The following is a 21,714-nucleotide window of genomic DNA, read 5'->3' as shown; positions in this document are numbered from 1 at the left end:
TTTTCAACTCTTTGCCACCCCATGGACTCTGGCCCTCCAGGCTCCTCTCTCCATGGAATTTTCTAGGCAAGAATACTAAAGAATACCATTCCCTTCTCCAGGGGATCTTCCCCACCCAGGGATCAAACCCAGGTCTTCTGCATTGCAGGCAGATTCTTTTCCCTCTGAGCCACCAGGGAAGCCTCTTACCATAGTGTATGTACCTAGTAACAACACATTGTTACATACATTAAAAAATGTCTAAAGATAGGACCTTGAGTTTCTGGTTGAAAGCAGAAACAGGAGTGAGGCTTTCACTTTGGTGTATTTCAGGTAGTCTGCAAACTTAAATGATCTCAGAGAATCAGGTTAGTGCTTGCTCATTACCCAAGTTCTGTGAAGACTTATAAAAAACAAACAGTAAGCCCTGTGTTACCAGGTGGAGAGAGAGAGAGAAGCACCAAAGTAACAGTACCTGAATATTTGTACCATCAAGGGGTTAGATCTTGGATTCAAGCAGTAGTCAGTGGCTATGAGAATTCTGTGAAATGGGAGATCTGTGTGAGACAGGCTACTTAAGAAAGATTTCTGACAGCTGGATATTAGGATGTTGCAATTGCAAATGGAGAGTTAGAAGCTCTCAGAATAAAAGGAAAACATGGAGGTGAAGGCAGAAACTGAGTGAGTATGATTTGGGTAAGCAGAAGACTGTTCTGGCGCCTAATCTGTGTGTAATCTGGTCTGGCTGGATTGCACAAGTGGAAGACACAGATGGGGAGGCTGTGAGGTCTTAGGTTTCAAGAAATTAGTTATATATTCCTTGCCCTCCAGACTCCTCTGTCCATGGGATTTTCCCAGCAAAAATACTGGAGTGGGTTGCCATTTTCTCCTCAGGGGCCCCCAAGTCTCCTGAGTCTTCTTTATTGCAGGTAGATTATTTACTGCTGAACCAGCAGGGCTTAAACTCACACACTTAAAGCAATAAGAAGAAAAATACCTGATGACTTGATTTTTTTTTTTTAAGTATATTTCTAAATTCATCTGATTTTTTTTCCTTGTTTCTAATTATTCTGAGAATATTCTGTTAAAGGCCTACTTTGCATATGACTTCTCATGGCCATGTGAAGTATGAATTTATGCCTTTGATATGTCAGGTTTGTGGTTTGGGTTGGATGCTTGTAAAATTTACTTTATTGTAATTTTGTTAGGGAGCTGTTGGTACAAATTTGTTGATATACGTGTGAGGTGTAGTCTTATGAGAGTTGATTTTTGCTTTCTCTTTTGCCTTTGACTTTTAGTGACTTCCCCTCACTTCCTTAGCATTTTCTATACTTTGTATTCTTGATTAGAGTCATTTCTTTTTCTTTAAAACCTAGCTAAATTAGATTTATATTAAAGATCTGCCATAATTCTTAGTATTGGATATTTATAGTGTTAAGAATGGGTTTTGAAGTTCCTAATAGCTTCCCAGCACAGATTTGCCTCTGCAATTAAGTACAGAAAGGATTAAAAAAAAGAAAAAGAAAACAAAATAGAGGAATCAGGAAAGGAGAACATAACCATATTTCATTTTGTTCATCACTTATCTTTCAATATTATTGTTTTGTTTTACCCATCTCTTCCCACCTCCGCCCCTTTCCCTCACCCTCCAAAAACCCACCACTGTGACCTTTTTTATGTGTGAAAGAGTTATTCTTCAAAGTAAATGTTGGAATGGATGTGAAGAATGTCGAATTCTTGTATGGAAAAGAAAGGATTGAAATAAGAAAATTGCAGAAGCTTTGAACACGATTTTAGATAAAATCTCAGACATTAGCAGATTGGCCCTTCTGTTGCTTTTCTTAGGCGAGTGGGCACAATCTCTGTACAGTTAAAAAAAACTCTTTGCCAGCCAGGCTATCTTTTTCAGCAAAGACATGAAAATGAATTCCTCTTTGTGTGTTTGATGGTAGTTATTCATGTTTCCTGTTTGCAAAGTAGTCCTCAGGAACAGGTGAAACAAAAGTACAGGAAACAATGTGTGCTTTTTAAGTCTAGTCCCCTTGTGGTCTTTCACATAAAATTCCAGGGATAGTATTCGTTGGACCTGAATATGGGACCACACTTACATAAGACATCAAGGAGATCAAACCAGTCAGTGCTAATCCTAAATCAAACCGTCTAGTCAAAGCTATGGTTTTTCCAGTGGTCGTGTATGCATGTGAGAGTTGGACTATAAAGAAAGCTGAGCACTGAAGAATTGATGCTTTTGAACTGTGGTGTTGGAGAAGACTCTTGAGAGTCCCTTGGACTGTGAGGAGATCCAACCAGTCCATCCTAAAGGAGATCACTCCTGGGTGTTCATTGGAAGGACTGATGTTGAAGCTGAAACTCCAGTACTTTGGCCACCTGATGGGAAGAACTGACTGGTTTGAAAAGACTCTGATGCTGGTAAAGATTGAAGGCAGGAGGAGAAGGGGCTGACAGAGGATGAGATGGTTGGATGGCATCACCGACTCAATGGACATGAGTTTGAGCAAGCTCTGGGAGATGGTGAAGGACAGGGAAGCCTGGCGTGCTGCAGGCCGTGGGGTCACAAAGAGTCGGACATGATGGAGAAACTGAATAACAACAAAAACACTAAACATTTTTTAAAACAGATTTTTTAAAGCATTTTTTTCCCTGCTTTGAATATTTTAAAAACACAAACTTTTCAAATGGTAAATCCAGGTATAGTTTCTTATTAGAGTTATTAAAGACATCACTTCAGTCCAGCTTTAAAATAGCTTACTCTTTTGTTTGTTTACATTTTAAATAAAAGCCACTTTTTTTTCCAAGCTGGTCTTTTTTTTTGCCTGCACTGTGCAGCGTGTGGGATCTTTAGTTCCCTGACCAGGGATCAAACCCATGCCTCCTGTAGTAGAAGCAAGAAGTCCAACCAACCATGGACTGCCAGGGAATTCCCTCAAGCAAAATTCATAATTTAGCTAAGTTTAAAATAAAAATGATAGTGCGTATTTTTCAGAAACTACCCTTATCTGACCTAGAGACATAGAAACTTGCAATCACTTACTGCAGTGATTCCTAGTCCTTGGAGCCTCTGAAATTAGCAGTTGATGTTCCTAGAGTTACTGTGGATAAATGTATATCCACAGAAATACAGCAATGGATAATTAAAGCATGATCCTTCCAATAAAAAGTGAGTGTCATCCTTGTGGTAACAGGATTATTTTCTGTAATCTGGAACTAAAGCAAAAATATGACTCCTTATAAATAGAACTTGGTAGGAAGTGGAACAGAAGTTACAATAAAATGGATATTTACTCTCTGAAACATTTTGGAATGACTGATAAAAATCTCCTTCGTTTTTTCAATTAAAAAGTAAGACCAGGTGAGGTTTAGAAACTTGCCCAAGGTTACAGGAATTAATGGTGGGTGGATAGAGAATTCATCTGCCTTGCTTAAAAAGCGTTATTAAGGCTGCCACACAAGTACTAACTTAATGGGGCAGTGGGTTGCTTGATAGAAAAAAATCTCTTTATACATTATTTTGTATTGGGCAATGTAGTCAGTAAGTGCGGTCATCAGCTAAATAGAGGAAAACAACCTTAAATAAAAACCTAGAGGGAAACAATCCTACATTTTTAAAATTTGGTGATGTTAAGTGATAATCAGCTTTTTATAATGCCTTCCTCTTTCCCTCTTTGTTAGGTGGTATGGTCAGGAAAAAGACTATAACGTGCTAGTTATGGATCTTCTTGGACCCAGCCTTGAAGACCTCTTCAATTTCTGTTCAAGAAGGTTCACAATGAAAACTGTACTTATGTTAGCTGACCAGGTATGTGAAACTTTTATGAGAATAAAAGCTAAGAAATACTGCTGTTTAGTATTAACTATAATTAACTACTTAACTATAATTTCAGAGTAGAAACCAGAGTATTAAAATCCTTGGGTTGAAAAGTATAGTTATTCAAGTTTGTTACTCTAATTAAAGTCTTGTAGATGTTTTCCTGTGGTATAAGACAAAAATGAATTATACTGGTTTAATATTCACCTATAGGCTTAAGAGTTTTCGAGCTACTCCCATCATATATTTGTTTTAGTGTTGAGTATAACAGGTTTCTTTGTAAGACTTTGTTTGAAGAAGGGATTTGGGAGTGTTTGTGTGTGTGCAAATATAAATAAATATGTATATATTAAAATTTTATTTAAGCAAATTGAATGGTATTATGTGTTGAACCCTTATGAAAGGTGTATTTTTGAGGAAAATAAGGTACTGAAATAATTTAATGAACAGTTTTTGACCAAGTAGATGCTTGTTACAGGACTCTCAGCTATTGGTAATATTTAAGCAAAACCATGGAAATTTTTATGTCATGAATTGGATTTATGCATTGATTGAGGTTAGATGAAATTATTTTAAAGCCCAAGGCTAGATTTTTTGGTTTTTGTTTTGTTTTGTTTTGTTTTAGCTAAAGGTAATAAAAAAAAGAAAACCAGTTTTAAAGAATTTTAAGATGGGAGAATGGGGTCAGGAACAGACCTTGAGGAAACAGATATTATGGTCAAAGACAACAGGTAAATGTCAAGGACCTTGCATAAAACATGACTTCTTAATATGCTTTAACTGACATGTGAGCAAATCTTAATAAAAGAGTTTGTATTCTGTAGGCTCAGTAACACATAGGCATACATGCAGTGAACATTTATTCAGGGTCTGCCACTGTAAAGGAGATCAGTCCTCGGTATTCATTGGAAGGACTGATGTTGAAGCTGAAACTCCAATACTTTAGCTGCCTGATGCGAAGAGCTGACTCATTTGAAAAGACCCTGATGCTGGGAAAGATTGAGGGCAGGAGGAGAAGGGGACGACAGAGGATGAGATGGTTGGTTGACATCACTGACTCGATGGACATGGGTTTGGGTGGACTCTGGGAGTTGGTGATGGACAGGGAGGCCTGGCGTGCTGCAGTTATGGGGTTGCGAAGAGTTGGACACGACTGAGTGACTGAGCTGAACTGTACTTAGCACTGGAGTGTACAAAAAATAAGAACTAGTTTCTTCCCTCGTGTAACATAGAGTTAGTGGAGAGAAGTGGATGGCTTCTGTCATAAAAGTCTATATTGGACACTCTGGTAACATCAGAGAAATAATGTAATTTAGGGAAGGGGGTTGTAGGAAGGCATTTGTTTAAGAATAAGTATTACTTGGCTAGAACAAATATTTCATGTACTTGACTGGTACCAAAAGTGAGACAGATGTTTTGTTTTACTTATTTAATATATGAATTGCTGCTGTACCTAAAGATGGTATTTGGACATTGTATACATCTACTTCCTTGAGTGTATAGTTTAAGCCAGAGATTACAATTTGCCTTCACAAGCCATTTGCCCAGGTAGAGGAATAAGAGTTAGAATGTATATCCTTGGTGATAAAAGCTCTATAGAAAATGCAGGCAAGTAAAAATAGAATCCTGACGTACACTACTGAGAAGAGCGAAAACATATGGGCAGAGAGACATGGAAAACATTTTCAAATACAACTTGTATTTTATGGAAAAGGTAGACATAATTGATAACTTAGAAATTTAAACTATTATAGAAAAAATTTAAAGCTGTTTACATAACAAATGACTGATAAAAGACTCTCTGTTGTATGCAAAGAATTCTTAAAAACTGACAAGAAAAGGACAAGCCAAAAAAATAATGGAAAAGTATGGATTGACAGTTCACAGTATAGTACTAAATCCAAGAGGTCAGTAAAAGTGAGCAGGTTTCTTAACTGTTATGAAATTACAAGTGAAGTCAGTACCTGTGAAAAAGGGCAAGATTTAGAAAAAACTGAGATAACTGCTAGTGGGGAAAAAACACTAGTGCTGAAAAAATGAGTTGTTATAGTCTATTTTTAGAGGCAATCAGTTTGCCTTCAAAGCAGCAACTCCACCTGCAATGATAGGGGAGTTACAACCCATAGAAATAGAAGTGCTAGTTGATAAGGATATATAAGTATATTAGTGTTTATGGTGAGAGAATATTGGAAATAATGAGCATTAATACTGTGAGTTGGAATAATTGGGGAGTACTTCCATCTATGCCATAGAATATTTATCGCCATTAAAAAGAATGGTAAGACCATACCACTTGACTTGGCAGAATTTCCAGGAAATTAAGAAAAGCTTGTTATAATGCCATGTTTGTTAGTTTTGGGATATGATCATACAAATATGGAGAAAAATCATGGGAGAGTCGGAAAAGCATGCCAGAAAGGAAACCCAGCATGTATATGTCCCCATTTGTATAAAAATTACATGCTTACATTGTATGGTACCAGCTTCGAGAAATGTTTGGGATAGAATTAGTTAAAAACAACTGAACAAAAATAAAGTGAGTAGACTACCTCTATTTTAGTTCAAAGCAATAACAATGTATAACTGTATCTGTCAATTGGTCAGCACCGCATACTCTGAAGCACTATGTAAGTTTGTGTGTGTACATATAAAAGAGAATAAAAATTGATCGAGTAATACCAGGCTGTTTTTACACAGGTACCTCAAGGGGCATAGGATTGATGTTTACTTTATATAATTTTCAACAGCTGGAACAATTATAAATTTATTACTTTTGTAATTAAAAAAAAAACAGTTCTATCAGGTTAGGTGCTGTCATGTTTATAATCATTCATATTGAAAGGATAAACTGAAAGGAAACTGCTGGTTATGCTTTATATCCATTTTGGAGGTAAATGCAGAGCCTGGTTGTCCTTTTTAATTTTGTCTAGCACTGTCTTTTTGAACTCTAAATGAAGTTAATAAAGTATACTTGTGATCTGGAAAAATGATTGACATATTGAAATAATTGAGACACAATATGTTGCTTTCTTTTGTTCCTTAGTGCAAATCACTTAACTTGATTTTCTCTCCTCCTCTCTTTTTTCCAGATGATCAGTAGAATCGAATATGTGCATACAAAGAATTTTATACACAGAGACATTAAACCAGATAACTTCCTAATGGGTATTGGGCGTCACTGTAATAAGGTTAGTCACATGTTCTTTGCATGAAGGAACAAAGAATAAAACTTCCAAGAATTGCTTTGATGAACTTTGGTGAACTTTTTAAGTCTTTAAAAAAAGTCATAGTTGAATTTGCTATTGATAATTGTTTTAAAAGATTGTACTAGAAGGCTAATCCATTAACTTAGTAACTTGAAATAAATTCTCTCCAACTTAACCCAACCAGTTAGTTATTTATATGGAAATATGAAATTCCAAGGGCTTTATAATGAAATGTAATCATCTATATTATTGTATCTATTTTTCATTCATTCGAATAGCAAACAAACAAAAAAACCCATATACCCATATACTTTTCTTCCTGAATGCTAAATATCAGATTTTAACCTTTCTTTCTGAAGTGTGGGTTTTTGCAATATATGTGCTTGTGCCACTGTGGGAACCACTGTCCCACCCATCTGTCACCATGGCGTTAACATTTGCTGACTGAGCAAGGTTGATAATGAGAATTCTTCAGTCCTTGGATTTGTGTATTCAAAAGGATAACTTTTGGACCTGTTTCAAAAGTAGTTTGACAGTTTATTTGGGTGCCAAGTTGAGTGGGGTCGCCACCCCTCTTCTCTCCTGTTCAAAGGAAAGTGTAGACAAGTGAAATGAACTTTCATACAATGAAATTAGTGTTCATTGGGGGCCACAGAATGGTTGAACTTACGGGGTGATTGGGTTTTAGCTAGTGACGCATGATTGCAGTTAGAAACTAATTGTGTTGACAATTTTCTGCAATGATTAGTTTTACTGAGTGAATTGCTTTTGTTTTCAATTGTTGAGCTCGGGCAGACAGGCAGCATTGGCAATGCACTAAGCATGTTATGATCTGACGATCTGATAGAAATTCTCAACTTCAGGACAACTTGGGGGTTTTTTTGGTTTTTTTGTTTTGTTTTGTTTTTGGAAGAAACATTCCTATTTATTTTATTCAGTCATTAGGGAATGTTTGATGTTTTTAGGTCTAGCTATAAATGTTTACCTTTGTTTGCCTGTATGAATGCCAACTTGGAGCCATTACCATTAGAAGTGGTGTTATTTGTTAATGCGTGAGACATTGTTGGTCTGACCAGGTTTTAAGAGTTTAATTTTATTTTTCTTGAAAGCTGAACTTTAAATGATAGAAGGTGTGTAGTCTATATGTAACCTTTCGTGCCATTCCCAGATCGCATCTTTTTTCTTTTTTAAAAAATATTATGTGGCTTCTCTCTTTGAAGCATCCAGGTTCTTATTATTTTAAAACCTGGTAATTTAATTGAACTATTGCTAGTTTTAGTTTTGGCAGGCAGTTTTGTCAGAATGACCCTAATCTTTTGACCATTTCCCAGCCTTTTCTTCCTGCTAAAGACCTTCTATCCTCATGTAATCCATGTTCTGCAAGTTGATGTTGCAGTACATGGTTTGTCTTAAACTTAATGATAGTCCAGATAATGTCTTTGCTTCCCCATCCTGCCCCAAATAGCTTATTCATCACTTAGTTGTGTTAGGAAATCCAGATTGCCCAGTGATATGTAAACCTTTTTAGAATCTTGTGTCCTCTTTTAGAGATACTAAAAAGAAGATTGTGAAATTGCTTTGCTGTTACACAGATTCAGAGAGACCCTAGGGTTAGAAGTGCAGTGTTTTACCTAAGATTCTGAATGTTGTTCTTGCACATTTTAGGTTAGTGTTTGTTTATGTAGTTGGTTTTTAGTGTTTTCTGTATTGTAGTTTGAAATATGCCAGTTGTATGAGACTGGATTCTTTGGTCAGCTTGTTGTAGTAGTTTTCTATCTGTGGGTAGCGTTGGGGGTGGGGGGAGCATTTGAGGTTGATTTTTTAAATAAAATTTCTTATTTGGAAAATTGTTCTGAATTTGATATTTTAGGAGTAGTCACTCCAACCGTAGTGAATTTGCTCAACTCTTCCAGTAATCAGCCCTGCATGCTTATGAAAATAAATTTTAAGGTGACTAAATGCCTTCTACCTCTTCCTTACTGAAGATTTCCCCCCACCCCGTGCAATCTTTTTTTAGGGGAAGGGCAGATTGTGGTGCCAAAGATTGCAGATCCAAATTCCCTGTTTTGTATTAAAAAATTAAAGAGCCAAATGTCACCATTGCTATCCCTGTTTCAGGCAGTGACACAATATAGTGGCATTAAAAACCTGAGTACTTTCCAGAATTCAAATATTCTTAAGCATGTGATTCTTATTTGGAAAACTGAGAAGCTACAGTGCTTGGTGGAAGAAGGATGGCATTTGGCTACCCTGTTCTTTCTCTAATGCCTCGGTGTTGCCTGTCTGCGCCGGCCATTGTTGCAATGTAAGCAATACTGTTTGATGCACTGCCACCTCTATTGTCTGTTTAGTGTTTAGAATCTCCAGTGGGGAAGAGGAAAAGAAGCATGACTGTTAGTACTTCTCAGGACCCATCTTTCTCAGGATTAAACCAGGTCTGAAACTGTCTCCTATTCCAACCTCAATCCCAAATTCATGTGCTTTTCTCTCTTATTGTTTGATTATTTTTGTTTGTATTAATTCTGGAGAATATAGATCTTGCTCAAGCACTCTTACGTTGGCATTATTCAGACATACTTGGCAAACATATAACATTACTAAGATATTTCTTTATGGCTTTTGCTTAAAGCTTGTAAAACTTAGAGAAAACCTAAATGAAAACAGAATTATGTATAGATTTCTAACATCCACAAGAGGAGATATATTGGTCTAACACTGATATTGTTTAGCTAATGGTAGATTTGAGATAGACTGTTCAATTTTTAAAAAATAATTTGGAGTTGCATCACTGCTGAATGTTGATATTCTGCCTCAACTCTTCCCCTTCCCTAATGAACTTTAGGAGTTAAGTGTAGATCAGATTTCAGATCTAGTTTTTTTAGAATCGATTGCTTCAGTATGAGAATTCTCTCATCTTCAACCAAGTAGCATAAAATGCTTAAAGAGCATTATATGCTCTGGAACTAGAATGCACTGCATTCCAATGATAACATAATTGATATCAATTACCATTAATAACACATAAATAAGATAAACAGATGTATAACCTAATGATTTGTGTTTGGCAGGCTAGGTAAAACACTCAATTTTTCTAAATTTTTTTTTAATGTAAGGAAACTTTTCACTTACTCTTCATTTACTATTGGGAAGCTGGCTTTATTTACTGTATGAATTTTCAGATAAACAAGGAAAAATAAATTTTTAAAAAATCAGCACCACCTAGGTACTTAATTTTTGAAACTCCTGAATGAATGAATCTTTATCAGTAGTATACACTGAGAAGTAAGTGTTGACATAAGTATCAAAAAAGGAAAAAATTTGCATTTGATGTGTGAGCATACTTTGTAATTTCTTTATTAAACCACATGTATCATCTGGGCATTCATTTAATCCTTCTCCAAACTGCCCAGCTTTATATCAGGAACTATGTTCTCCTGTTTTTATTCACAGACAAAGAAATAACCAACTGTGGTAACTAGGTCTTGACTGGGCAGAGAGAGAATGGTGGTTAATTAGGTACATTGTAAGGCAACTTTACTGCCCTATTTTTTATCCATATACATTCACACATTTTACTCATCTTACAGCATAATTACTTATAGGTTTTCTGGGTTATAAGGAAAAGTGTTCCTGCGAATTCTTGAAAGGGCAAGGAAATGTGACTGCTGGTGAAGAGAAAAATGGTTGAAATACTAAAACCTGAAATTGGCAGTAGTATTTCTGAAGAAAATACACCTCTGCTAAATGTGTTATCTCAGTATACCCAACATTAACTCATTTCCACATGCCTTTGAAGAATATGCTGCTTTCTTTAAAACAGGCACAAATTTTTGAACATGTAGTTTAAAAATCCACAAAAAGGCAGCTTGACCACCAAAGAATTTAGATGTCTCCTTTGTATATGCAGACCTATAAAAATACATTATTTTATGACATTGGGTATTGACTTTTCCTTGTTCGGTTTTTACATATCTGTGGCTATTTTGGTTGTATCCTTGGTATCACATGGTTTCATGTAAACATTTCCCATTTATGTATGTTTTTATTCGTTTAAATTCAATGCATGGAGAGCTACTAAAGAAGCATGCATGAATAGGTACCATTAGATAATGAATTATCAAGAGAATTAAACTTTTAAAATTTTAAGTAGTTTTCATTTGTTTTGCTCTTCAAATGGAATACCTGTTTATCAGTGACATTACTTTCCCTGACTTATTTTCAGTTTTTATAGGAGGAGAAAATTTTAAATTCATTTGCTTTGTAATTTTTTACTTTGATACTAAGACTGAGATAGTTAAGATAGTGTTTCATTTCTGTTTCCTTGATAAGTTAGATTTTGTCCTTTAGAGTTGTGGAAGGAAAGAACTCTCAGAGTCTTCTAGTTAACAAAATGGTTATTGAGTTGCACATGAAGCTGTTGAATCTAGACATGAATGTAACTGGCAGACTTAACCCTATCAGAGTTGGTTATTGTTTTCTTCTCCATTTTGGAGTACTAAAGAAAACAATCTCAGAAGATAGTCCTTAGAAGAAAGTCTGTCCTAATCACCTTTTATTCATAACTCACATAATTCTTAGAGATAGTTTTTAATATGCTGTGAAAGTGGACGTCCTTTTGTGTTTGTTTTTCCTTTGTTTTTTTTTTTTTTTTCCCAGTGTGAATCTGTAGAACTTAGTCATGGATTCTGTTTTGCTTAACAGAAGTATAGATTGCTCATTTTAATATTTTGAGTACTGAGCCAGTTTTCATATCAAAAGAAACTTAAAGCTCATACTTTTAAGTCTCCTATTTCTCTTAGCGATTTAATGCATTAACTTCTCTGTTCCTATTTTATAGTAACTCAGTTGTTCAATCATTTAATCATACTAAAGAACTTTCATTATTATCTGTATTTAATAATTTAATCTTTATTCTTTGCAGTAGACTAGATGAAAATAAGTATTTCGATGTTAACATGGTTACAGAACCACAAATCTCAGTCTTTCCTACCCAGTGTCTAACTGACTAGATTATAGTGCCTGCCTGCAATAAGTATTTTTCATCTTTCTAAAAGAAACACTTGGTGGTATCTTTTCCACTTAAATCAATAACTTGCTTTATTTATTTTTTGAGGCAGACCCTAACAGACTAGGTGATCATGTTTCCCAGTACATCACACACTGTAAACTGTAGCAGAAGGGGCCCAATGTCAGCCTAATAGGAAGAAAAAGTACAAAATTGAGGTAAAGAATAGTGTAGGGCCACATAGTATAAGAGCACATAGATCTGCTTTGCTTAATAAATTTTGTAGGCATAACTTTAAATAAGTGATTTTATGGTAAAGGCTAAATAAAATTTTTAGTTAAGATTATTTTGCGTTAGAAGGTAGGTAAACATGAACATATTTTGGGTTTTTTCCCCTAAAAATACTTTTGCTTTTTTTGTTCTTCTTATAAAAGTTTTAATCATGGAGAATAAACCTGAATTATTTCAAAAAATTAGCTACGTTATAAATGAACATCTTATTCCCTGTGTATCATATAAACGAAACAGCACTAAATGTTACTTTGTTTTGAAATACTATTAATACTTTGGTTTTTAGTTAGCTCATTTAAGCTGCTAATTGTAAGCCACCTTGACTTAAGTAGTAGATCAACTTGTTATATTTTCCAGAAGCTTAAGCTGATCACATGTGTAAATGTCATTTGGGAATAAAATGAAATGTATGCTTGCTTTAAAGTACTCATTTATTATAAATAAAAATCCTGGTTTTGTTGTCAATATCAAACTTTCAGAGTTGTCTTATTTCAGATAATGAACATTCTGTTGGCATACTGAAGAGTGGCCTTTGTAGAATGGAAGAGTTCCAGGTGGCTTATGTCTAGTTTTTGGTTTTTTTTTTAACCCCCTGCTTGTTTACCACTAGTAACAGGATGCCAGGCTTCATATGGCACACAGCACACTTGTCAGCAACTCTGCTATCAAGCACGTGTACATTTGTCCACTATGCTGGAGGTTCCAGAGACAGGCTTTTGAATGTCTAATGAGCTTGGGCCTGTGAAATTGTTCAGCTGACAGGGATCAACTGCTTGATGTAACTGTATTTTTTTTAAACCTGATTTATTGATGAGGTCTAGTAAAAGCTTATTGGAATGTTAAGTTTGTTCATTATCTGTTCTGCTTACGATGCTTTATTTTGATACGGTTGAACAAAATAGAATAAATGCCATTTAATAAATAAGAAGCAGTTTGACTGAGTAAGCTTGGGAATCTAATGTCTCTTTATTTTCTTTTAAAGTTATTCCTTATTGATTTTGGTTTGGCCAAAAAGTACAGAGACAACAGGACAAGGCAACACATACCATACAGAGAAGATAAAAATCTCACTGGCACTGCCCGGTATGCTAGCATCAATGCGCATCTTGGTATTGAACAAAGGTGAGTTTGGAATGAATGCATTTATCAAATCTATAGCAAAAGCCATTATGGGTTTTTGAAATATTTTAATTAGTTTCTTACAATATCTAAAGATGTCTCTTGGCTGAAGATTTGAAAGACACGTATTAATCCTTTAACCTGCTTCTTTAGACATTGCAGAAAAGCCAATTAAATGAGGCCTTTTTGTTTTCTTTGTTGAAACTTGTCTCTTGGGGAAGAAATATTGCACCTTGGAAGTTAGAAGTGTAAAGGCAACTTTATTTTTGCAGCTAAAAACAATACTTTTTTCCTTAATGGTGATCTTGTGCTTTTTATATATTAGTGATGCAAGCTGAGTTTAGGGAAAGAATATATTGGTTATTTTTATATGGAAAATATTACATGATTCCTAATGAATCAAAATTTGATTGTTGGACCATCCTCTGTTCTCCTCTTCCACCCCTACATAAAGGATTTGGTTTAAACATGGTCATAATTTCTGTACTTTTTCTATTTTTTTGACTTGAATTCTAGTTTTTCTTCTACTTTCATCTTTTGTCAATCATTTTTCTTTTTGTCCCTTAAAATAAGCATAGAAATGACAAATTAAACACTTCCAGGTTAGGGAACTTAATGAAAAGAAAGTTATTTAGCTAAATTCTTTTTTCTCTATAAAAGTTAAGTTGCAGGATCATGTTGGATTTTATAATTTTGGATTCTATGAGAAAATTTTGTTTAAAAGTAACCCATTAGGAGCTTTTTTAAATTACTTTAACTTGCTCATGATACCAAATTACTCTCTCCTTGCTTGGAAATATTTCTCCTTGTATACCTGGCTTTCTTTCACATGTTCTTCATAATAACTTCAGCTTATAAATTTACATTTTCTTTTCTAGTCGCCGAGATGACATGGAATCATTAGGATATGTTTTGATGTACTTTAATAGAACCAGCCTGCCATGGCAAGGACTAAAGGTAAACCAGATTCAAATTGCCTGCTTTTTGTTTTAGTGTGTTGCCATTATGTTGAAAATGTCTACTTTCATGTACAGTTTAGTTTATCCAGTAATTCTGTATTATTTAATTGTCCTAACATATTACTTGTTTCCATTAATTAGGAGTTTTGCCATTACATTTGTATTATTAAATTAATGATTAATTACTGTGTTCAAGAATTTAATGACTATTTAGGTACTTTATTGGTTCTTTCAAGGTAAATAGTCTGTATATTTATTGAGCACCTGTAAGCTTGACACATTGCTCAGTGCTGGGTGGATAGCTTTATCCAATGTGAATATTTTTACACTGGAAAAGTAACAACAGTTGTTAATGTTAACTAAATGATGAGCACATTTGTTTGGTATTGATCTGCTTATACCTTTGCCCTTGCTGAATATCTGTTAAGAAATCTAATTTAAAATTTGACCCCACCTATTTTTACTTAAATCATACATTTTGATGTTCCTGTTAAACTCACTCTTTGCTATTAGCTAAAAACATTCTTGAAGCAGAAAGTCATATGAAAAGTTAACAGCTTAGGGGGAAAATTTTAAATGTATTATGCTTTCATTCCTCTTTTCCCTAGGTTATGATTCCTCTTGAATCTCAAATTTACTTTTATGTGTAACAAGTTAAACTAAAAGAATCTTTCATAATATTGAGTATGTCTGTGTGGTTTGATTCTTATTCTCCACAGGCTGCAACAAAAAAGCAAAAATATGAAAAAATTAGCGAAAAGAAGATGTCCACACCCGTTGAAGTTTTATGTAAGGTAAGTGTACACTGATGATTTGTTTAAAAATATAAATGATCCAAAACCAAAAAGGAACATTTTATTTCCCAGCCTCAGAACTTAAACTTCCTATTGAGTAGCTGTTTACTGTTTTAACTTTACTTTTGGTTGATTCTTGGTATCTTTAAGAATGACTTGAACATATGAGTCATTTTAAATAATTGTTTCTGGTTTACATGCTATGATCCATTTTAAATTAGAGGAAAAATAAGAGATCAGGTAAACTTATCTAATGGAATCTCACCGATCTGTGAGAAAATTCAATTAAGAAACATTCCCCTTATTCCTAAGCTGGTGCCAGAGAAGAAAGAATATCCACAATTGGCATATTGAAGAGTTAGGGAAACAAAGGCAAGCAGATTAGAACAATCCAAAAATAGGAAGTGTCCAGTAGTATATAGATGGTAGTTTGAATCAGGCTCATTTCTCTGAAATCTCAAACATTATAGACAGAAGCTTGTGAGTTGAGAATAGAAAGATATTTGTGTCATGATGTCTCTTCCATAGAAAGAAGACCACATGGTCATCTTTGTGACAGTTGCATACCTGAACTTATTAGGAAACAATATATAATTATATATTTGTCTGGTAGAAGGGAAAAATCAGCATGAGTTGAAATTGTACTTTGTGGAAGGGTATAAAATGGTGATGTCTTTATGTCTCTCCCCACCTACAAATTGGCTTTCACCTTTTCTGCATATCTGGAGGAATAGAGGGGATGGGTTGAGAAAATAAGACCCTTTCTGAGAGTCTTTGTTTTAAATTATGAAATAAATTTTAGGCTAATGAGTAAAATACTCATATGTTATAGTTCACCCAAATAACTTACCAGGTAACACTTAACGTTGGTAGTTTTCTTTTGTAAAAGCAAGTTCATATGATAAATATGGAACACTATTAATACAGACTGTGAATGTATATTAAAAAGTGAAAAGCCCTGTTACAAGATTTTTAAAAATTAAATTGTGCAGTATGTTTTATTTTTAACTGTCTACCAAAAAATGAAATAGCATAAAAGCACTTTGTAAAAGTTAAATTTGTTTCTATCAGTATAATCAATAAAAATAAAGGTTGTAGGTATACACATTCAGTCCTACCTTCTGTATATGAGAAGTTTCTCAAAACCATAAGGCTGTGGGAAGAGACTACCTCTGTAACTCATCGCCATTCACATTTACTCATGTGGAAGAGACTTGGGAGTTTTTGTTTTAATAGTTTGCATTTCTACATTCCTAGTGGCAAAATCCTTTTGGTGACTAATATTTATAGCCTTAAAAAATGTTTATATACATCTTTGAGAATCTTTGCTGATAAACCGAACATGGAAAAAGTTTATATCCATAGATGTACTTATTAGTATAATAGAGAAAAACTGGAATACTCCAAATGTCGAATTATAGGGAACAGGTTAATTAGGATATATTCAGTAGGTCAAATAATATCCAGCTATGAACTTCTAAATAGTTCATGGGGAGGTTGGAAATAATATAGAAGAATGTTTTAATGGATTTCTTTTGATGGAAAGGAGAATATGTATATGTGCAATATGATAACAGTTATGGGAAAAAATATATAAACCCAGTTGATTCATAGGATGAAGCATTGGATTGATCTGTATCATAATTTTGATTGCTCTGTATGATTGATTACACTCTTGGTGGTTTTACTTCTCTGTTAATATAGGTCTATAGTACTATTTTTAAAAGTAATTTCAGAATGGAGAAAGAACACCCATTAATTGTCCAGTTTTGGCAAAGAACATTACAGGCCTCATTTTAGTTATTCTTTGTTGCCATCCAATTACTGGACATTGATAAACTAATAGGTTAAGAAGTGTGATATCTAAATTATTTAAGAACCTGGTACTGTAAGAAAAGGATATACATTTCCTTTACCTATACATAATAAGGTGGTCTGGATGATGAAGTTCTGTTAAATTCATGTGGATAACAAGTCATATAATTGTTTTTAATTTTATGTTTTAACTCTTGAACTTGTAGGGATTTCCTGCAGAATTTGCCATGTACTTAAACTATTGTCGTGGGCTGCGCTTTGAGGAAGCCCCAGATTACATGTACCTGAGGCAGCTATTCCGCATTCTTTTCAGGTCAGTTTTAAGACTGTAAACTCCGGTGAGGGAAATTAGTTCAATCCATTCAATGTACCTGTTCTGACAAGTAGCAGATAAAAGCAATCTAACCAGTAGTAATGAAATGTTAAGGAACTGAGTTTGACATTTTTCTATTTCTAAGTGTCCTTGAAGTGTTGTAGTTTCGGATGGAGAAACCATTGAATCATGCTCAAAGTAGATTGTAAGTATTAGATACAAGTAACTGTTGTTGAACTGGGGACTCTCCAACTTGGTAGAGAATCCTGTTTAATACCAAAATGAATAACAGTTAAAATATCGGACAAAATTTATGATACTGTAGAGGTAGGCCCAAACTCAGATCCCTATGTAAACAACCTATAATTGATCTTGAACAAAAGGGAAAAATAAAGTACATATGACTCAAAAATCTTAGTTGGAAGAGAAGAATTAGGGATAATGCTGTAATCCTACAAAAGTCTTGCATGGACAAAGTCAGCATAGACGTCTCTCTCTCAAACTTTAACAGTTCCATGTCTACTCTGATTTGTCTTCACGGGATACCGTCTGTTATAAATATTCCCCCAGATAACTGATAGCTTGACTCAGTATTTTTGTTGTTCATGCTGCCCTCCTGTTTTTGGCCGCACAGAGCAGCTTCTGGGATCTTAGTTCCCAACCAGGGATAGAACTGCCCTTGGCAGTGGAAGCACGGAACCCTAACCATTGGACAATTGGGGAATTCCCTCATGCTGCCCTTCATTCCCACTCTCCTGCTCCTTTCAAAAAAGTTCAAAAGCAGCTTCTTTTTGCAAAGGGGAAGAATTTAATTATTCTTGAATACAGCAGACCAAAGTGGTGACATTTCCCTCCAATCAAAATGTGTAAAAAGTAAAATAATCAAAAAGGAAGTCAACTATAGGGAAAGAAATCTTACAGGAGCTACCACAAAAGAAAAAAAATGCTCTCACTGTTTTGAAAGTTCAGTAGAGCATTTAAATTGGACCTTGTTGTTAATGGATTAACATATAATTTTACATTTTCTAGGACCCTGAATCACCAATATGACTACACATTTGATTGGACAATGTTAAAGCAGAAAGCAGCACAGCAGGCAGCCTCTTCAAGTGGGCAGGGTCAGCAGGCCCAAACCCCCACAGGCAAGCAAACTGACAAAACCAAGAGTAACATGAAAGGTTAGTAGCCAAGAACCAAGTGACGTTACAGGGAAAAAAAATTAAACACAAAATTGGGTAATTCATCCATTTGTAACAGTGTTAGATCGAGGAGGTGGTTTTAAAATACATAAAAATTTGGCTCTTTGTTGTTAAAAAAAGACGTCCTTGGAAAATTTGACTACTAACTTTAATCCCAAATGTCCTTGTTCATATATATATGTATATGTATTTGTATATACATATATGTGTGTATATTATATCATTTCTCTTGGGATTTTGGGTCATTTTTTAACAATTGCATCTTTTTTACTCATTCATTAACCCTTACCAAAATAAACATTCGGTGTTGGGAATATGGTATAATCAATCAATCCAAAATCCTAGACCTAACACTTGTTGATTTTTAATAATGAATCTGGTTAGCTATGGTATTTTGACTTTTCAACTAACAGTGTTAAGAATTTTCTGCATGTTAATGCTTTAGCATTTAAAATGGAACATTGAGAACATGATCTAATTTCAAGGGGAGAGTCTGGCATTGCCCCTGGAGTGTCTGTCTTCTCAGTTGCAGAGCACCTCATTTACTCTCTTAAATGCTCAAATAACTGAAAAGCTCGACACATCCTTTCTCATCACAAAAATAAATCTCTTTTGTTTTTAGTTGCTATTTACCAACATGTGTTCTTAAAATGATTTTTTTCCTTAGGGCTTCAGTTTTTTAAATTGTACAAATATTCAAGATCTAAATGGGGTCTACTGTAGAACTGAATTCTGCAGTTAACTCCTTGCAAATTGGAAAAAAAGGAAAACTGGGGCGAATGCCGCTTGGCCGCTAGTCTATTTCCCTTCTCTTTCTCTGGCATTGTTAGTACTTCTAAGGAGTAGAACTGTTAGGACACAGTACCATTTCTTATCACTGTTGCCACACAGTTCAATTCCTGTGTTTTTCTGTCTGTTTTTCTTTTCCCCTTTCTGGGTCTTAACTCCTGATACCTGCCTACTTTCTAAAAGTGTAGTGGGTGGGTAAGGTTTGTTTGGGGTTTTTTGTTGTTGTTGTTTCTAATTACGTAATTTCTGAATGACTGCTCTAGTCTGAACTTGATTTTCTTTGGTCTGTGTTATTAGTGTTGCATTTAAAAAATTTTGTAATATAAGTGAAGTGAAGTGAAGTCGCTCAGTCGTGTCCGACTCTTTGCGACCCATCCGTGGGATTTTCCAGGCAAGAATACTGGAGTGGGTTGCCATTTCCTTCTCCAGGGGATCTTCCCGACCCAGGCATTGAACCTGGGTCTCCCGCCTTGCAGGCAAACGCTTTAACCTCTGAGCCACCAGGGAAGCCCACAGGCTCTAATCTGAGGATACTGTTCAAGTAGTATAGTTAACTGATGTCATCCTCATCCCAGCAGCTCATCTACTAGAGTGAAGTTGAGGTAGTTCACTTCCATGTTTCTGTATTTGGGAAGGATCCGGAGTTGAAAGTTTGATGTAGTGGGAGTTCTTAGAGATGGCAAACACCAGTGCTCGACCTGTGCTCTGCCTCTGCATCATAGTTGGGATTTAATTGTCCCTTTCTAATCATAGTGTCAACAGTTTCTTAATGAGGTAGGTAGCTAGCTAGCTGGTATTGCTAAGAAGTGGTTCTGCCATTTGGGTAAGACCACAAAGACTCTCTAAATGAGGACCTGACACCTACAGTGTATTAGTGTATTTGTGCTTTTTTTACAAAATGAAACAAATTTTTGCCTAAAGCTAGCTGGGATAATAGGATCATCACAAGTTGCAGTTTCTAGAACTAAAATTAGATTGAAATCTTACCTGACCTAGAACATCTTATTTCAGGCATTCAGCAGCCTTCAGAAAGAATAACCTTATTTTGAGCTAGTTTCGTTGTTAGTTTACTGTATCTCTTACTCAATAAACAAGCAGAATTTTTGTCCTGCCTTATCCAGGTCTAAAAGATGAGAAGTTGGATCCGCTGAGTTAGTATGTTTCCTTGGAAAAAAAATTGTAATTAAACTGAAGTTTGATCCTTATTTTGTATTGTAGCCATTTTTCATAAAAGCAACTTAAAATCTTGTAAAAATTTCATAGCATTCTTAGACACTGGGGTTATACAAATATCACACAGACATGGATGTTTCATAAAACATACCCCATACCACCACAGACTACTAAGAACAAAATTCTTTAACTTGTTTTATTTGGGATATAAAACTTAGTGCCCTAACCAAATCTTACACAAACCCATCCATATATAAAGCCATGAAAGCATCGCATGTTTGAAGGTGGCATGAAATGGAGACTCTATTCCCCCTAACTAACCTCTACCCACAGTTCCGTTATCTGGGTCATCCAGTAAGAAATCTCCTGTGAAGCCTGGAGTTTCTAAGTAATAAAGGTGTTTGAAGGCATCTCTTATCTTAGGATTCCCTACTGTAAGTTTTTAGGTAAATCTCTGTATTGCAAGCACATGCATTCCTGGGAGGGGGGGAATCCCCCAAATAGTAGCTTTTACTAATATGTTTTATATAATAATATTGGAAAAATCCACGTCTAGTATTTCTTCCATCAAAAGCTATAACTTGTTTTAGCAGTTGCCTAAGAATGTGCAAAGACTTCAAAGTCTGACTTAGCTAAGATGGACTTCCTATGTGTAGTAGACTTCTATTTACTTTTGTAAAGAAAAGATCTTTTGAAATACTCCATTTCAAAGGCCATCGAAAGACTAAGAAACAAGGCATCTCCTGTAAAGCTGACTGTGATTGCTGCTGTTTTTAAGCGCTCAGGTGCCACAAGACTACAGTTACTGTTTTTATACACATTATAGAGGAAAAGAAAAGATTTACATCTGGTACACTTCCAAATGCATTTCCACTCCCTTTTCTTTTTTTTTTTTCACTCCGTTTTCTTCAACTGTATTGATTATAGGGAAGGTACTTTTAAGGACATTTAAGACATAGTAAAGGAAAGAGAAATATTTTTAGAACATTCAGAATTCACCTAAGTTCACTGTTTCTTTAGTATAGGGCAGAGATGGGGAAAATTGCAGAAGGTAGTGAAGCCAAAGGTGGATCCTCTCAGAATTCTAATATACTCATCATCTTAACCCATCTGTTTACTGTTCCACTGGCTACTAAGCATAATTGTATCATAGTGTAAATGGATGTCAAATGGTTGGCATTTAATAGATTAGAAATACTTTTCCCATCACATTATGCTACACGTCCGTAATCTTCCTTGAATTGCC

General features: G+C 35.0%; 1 protein-coding gene across 5 annotated transcripts in view; it reads left to right on the top strand.

Moving 5' to 3' along the window:
* Window positions 1–21,714, top strand: part of CSNK1A1 (casein kinase 1 alpha 1) — a 48,269-nt gene that overhangs the window by 22,128 nt on the left and 4,427 nt on the right. The window contains exons 3-10 of one of the 5 annotated variants that reach the window (XM_068980239.1): window positions 3,670–3,796; window positions 6,895–6,993; window positions 9,363–9,446; window positions 13,290–13,429; window positions 14,305–14,383; window positions 15,105–15,179; window positions 17,201–17,307; window positions 18,337–18,449. In XM_068980239.1, coding sequence (XP_068836340.1) covers window positions 3,670–3,796; window positions 6,895–6,993; window positions 9,363–9,446; window positions 13,290–13,429; window positions 14,305–14,383; window positions 15,105–15,179; window positions 17,201–17,307; window positions 18,337–18,449 — 824 coding nt within the window. Of the gene's footprint in view, window positions 1–3,669; window positions 3,797–6,894; window positions 6,994–9,362; window positions 9,447–13,289; window positions 13,430–14,304; window positions 14,384–15,104; window positions 15,180–17,200; window positions 17,308–18,336; window positions 18,491–20,416; window positions 20,452–21,714 lie in introns of those variants that run through there. The other 4 variants (XM_068980237.1, XM_068980241.1, XM_068980238.1 and 1 more) reach the window with 4 other exon arrangements.

The sequence above is a fragment of the Capricornis sumatraensis genome, chromosome 9 (genome assembly GCF_032405125.1).
Source record: "Capricornis sumatraensis isolate serow.1 chromosome 9, serow.2, whole genome shotgun sequence".
Lineage (NCBI taxonomy): Eukaryota > Metazoa > Chordata > Mammalia > Artiodactyla > Bovidae > Capricornis > Capricornis sumatraensis.
Note: the sequence above shows the minus strand (reverse complement) of the source record. Positions and strands in the feature narration are given on the sequence as shown.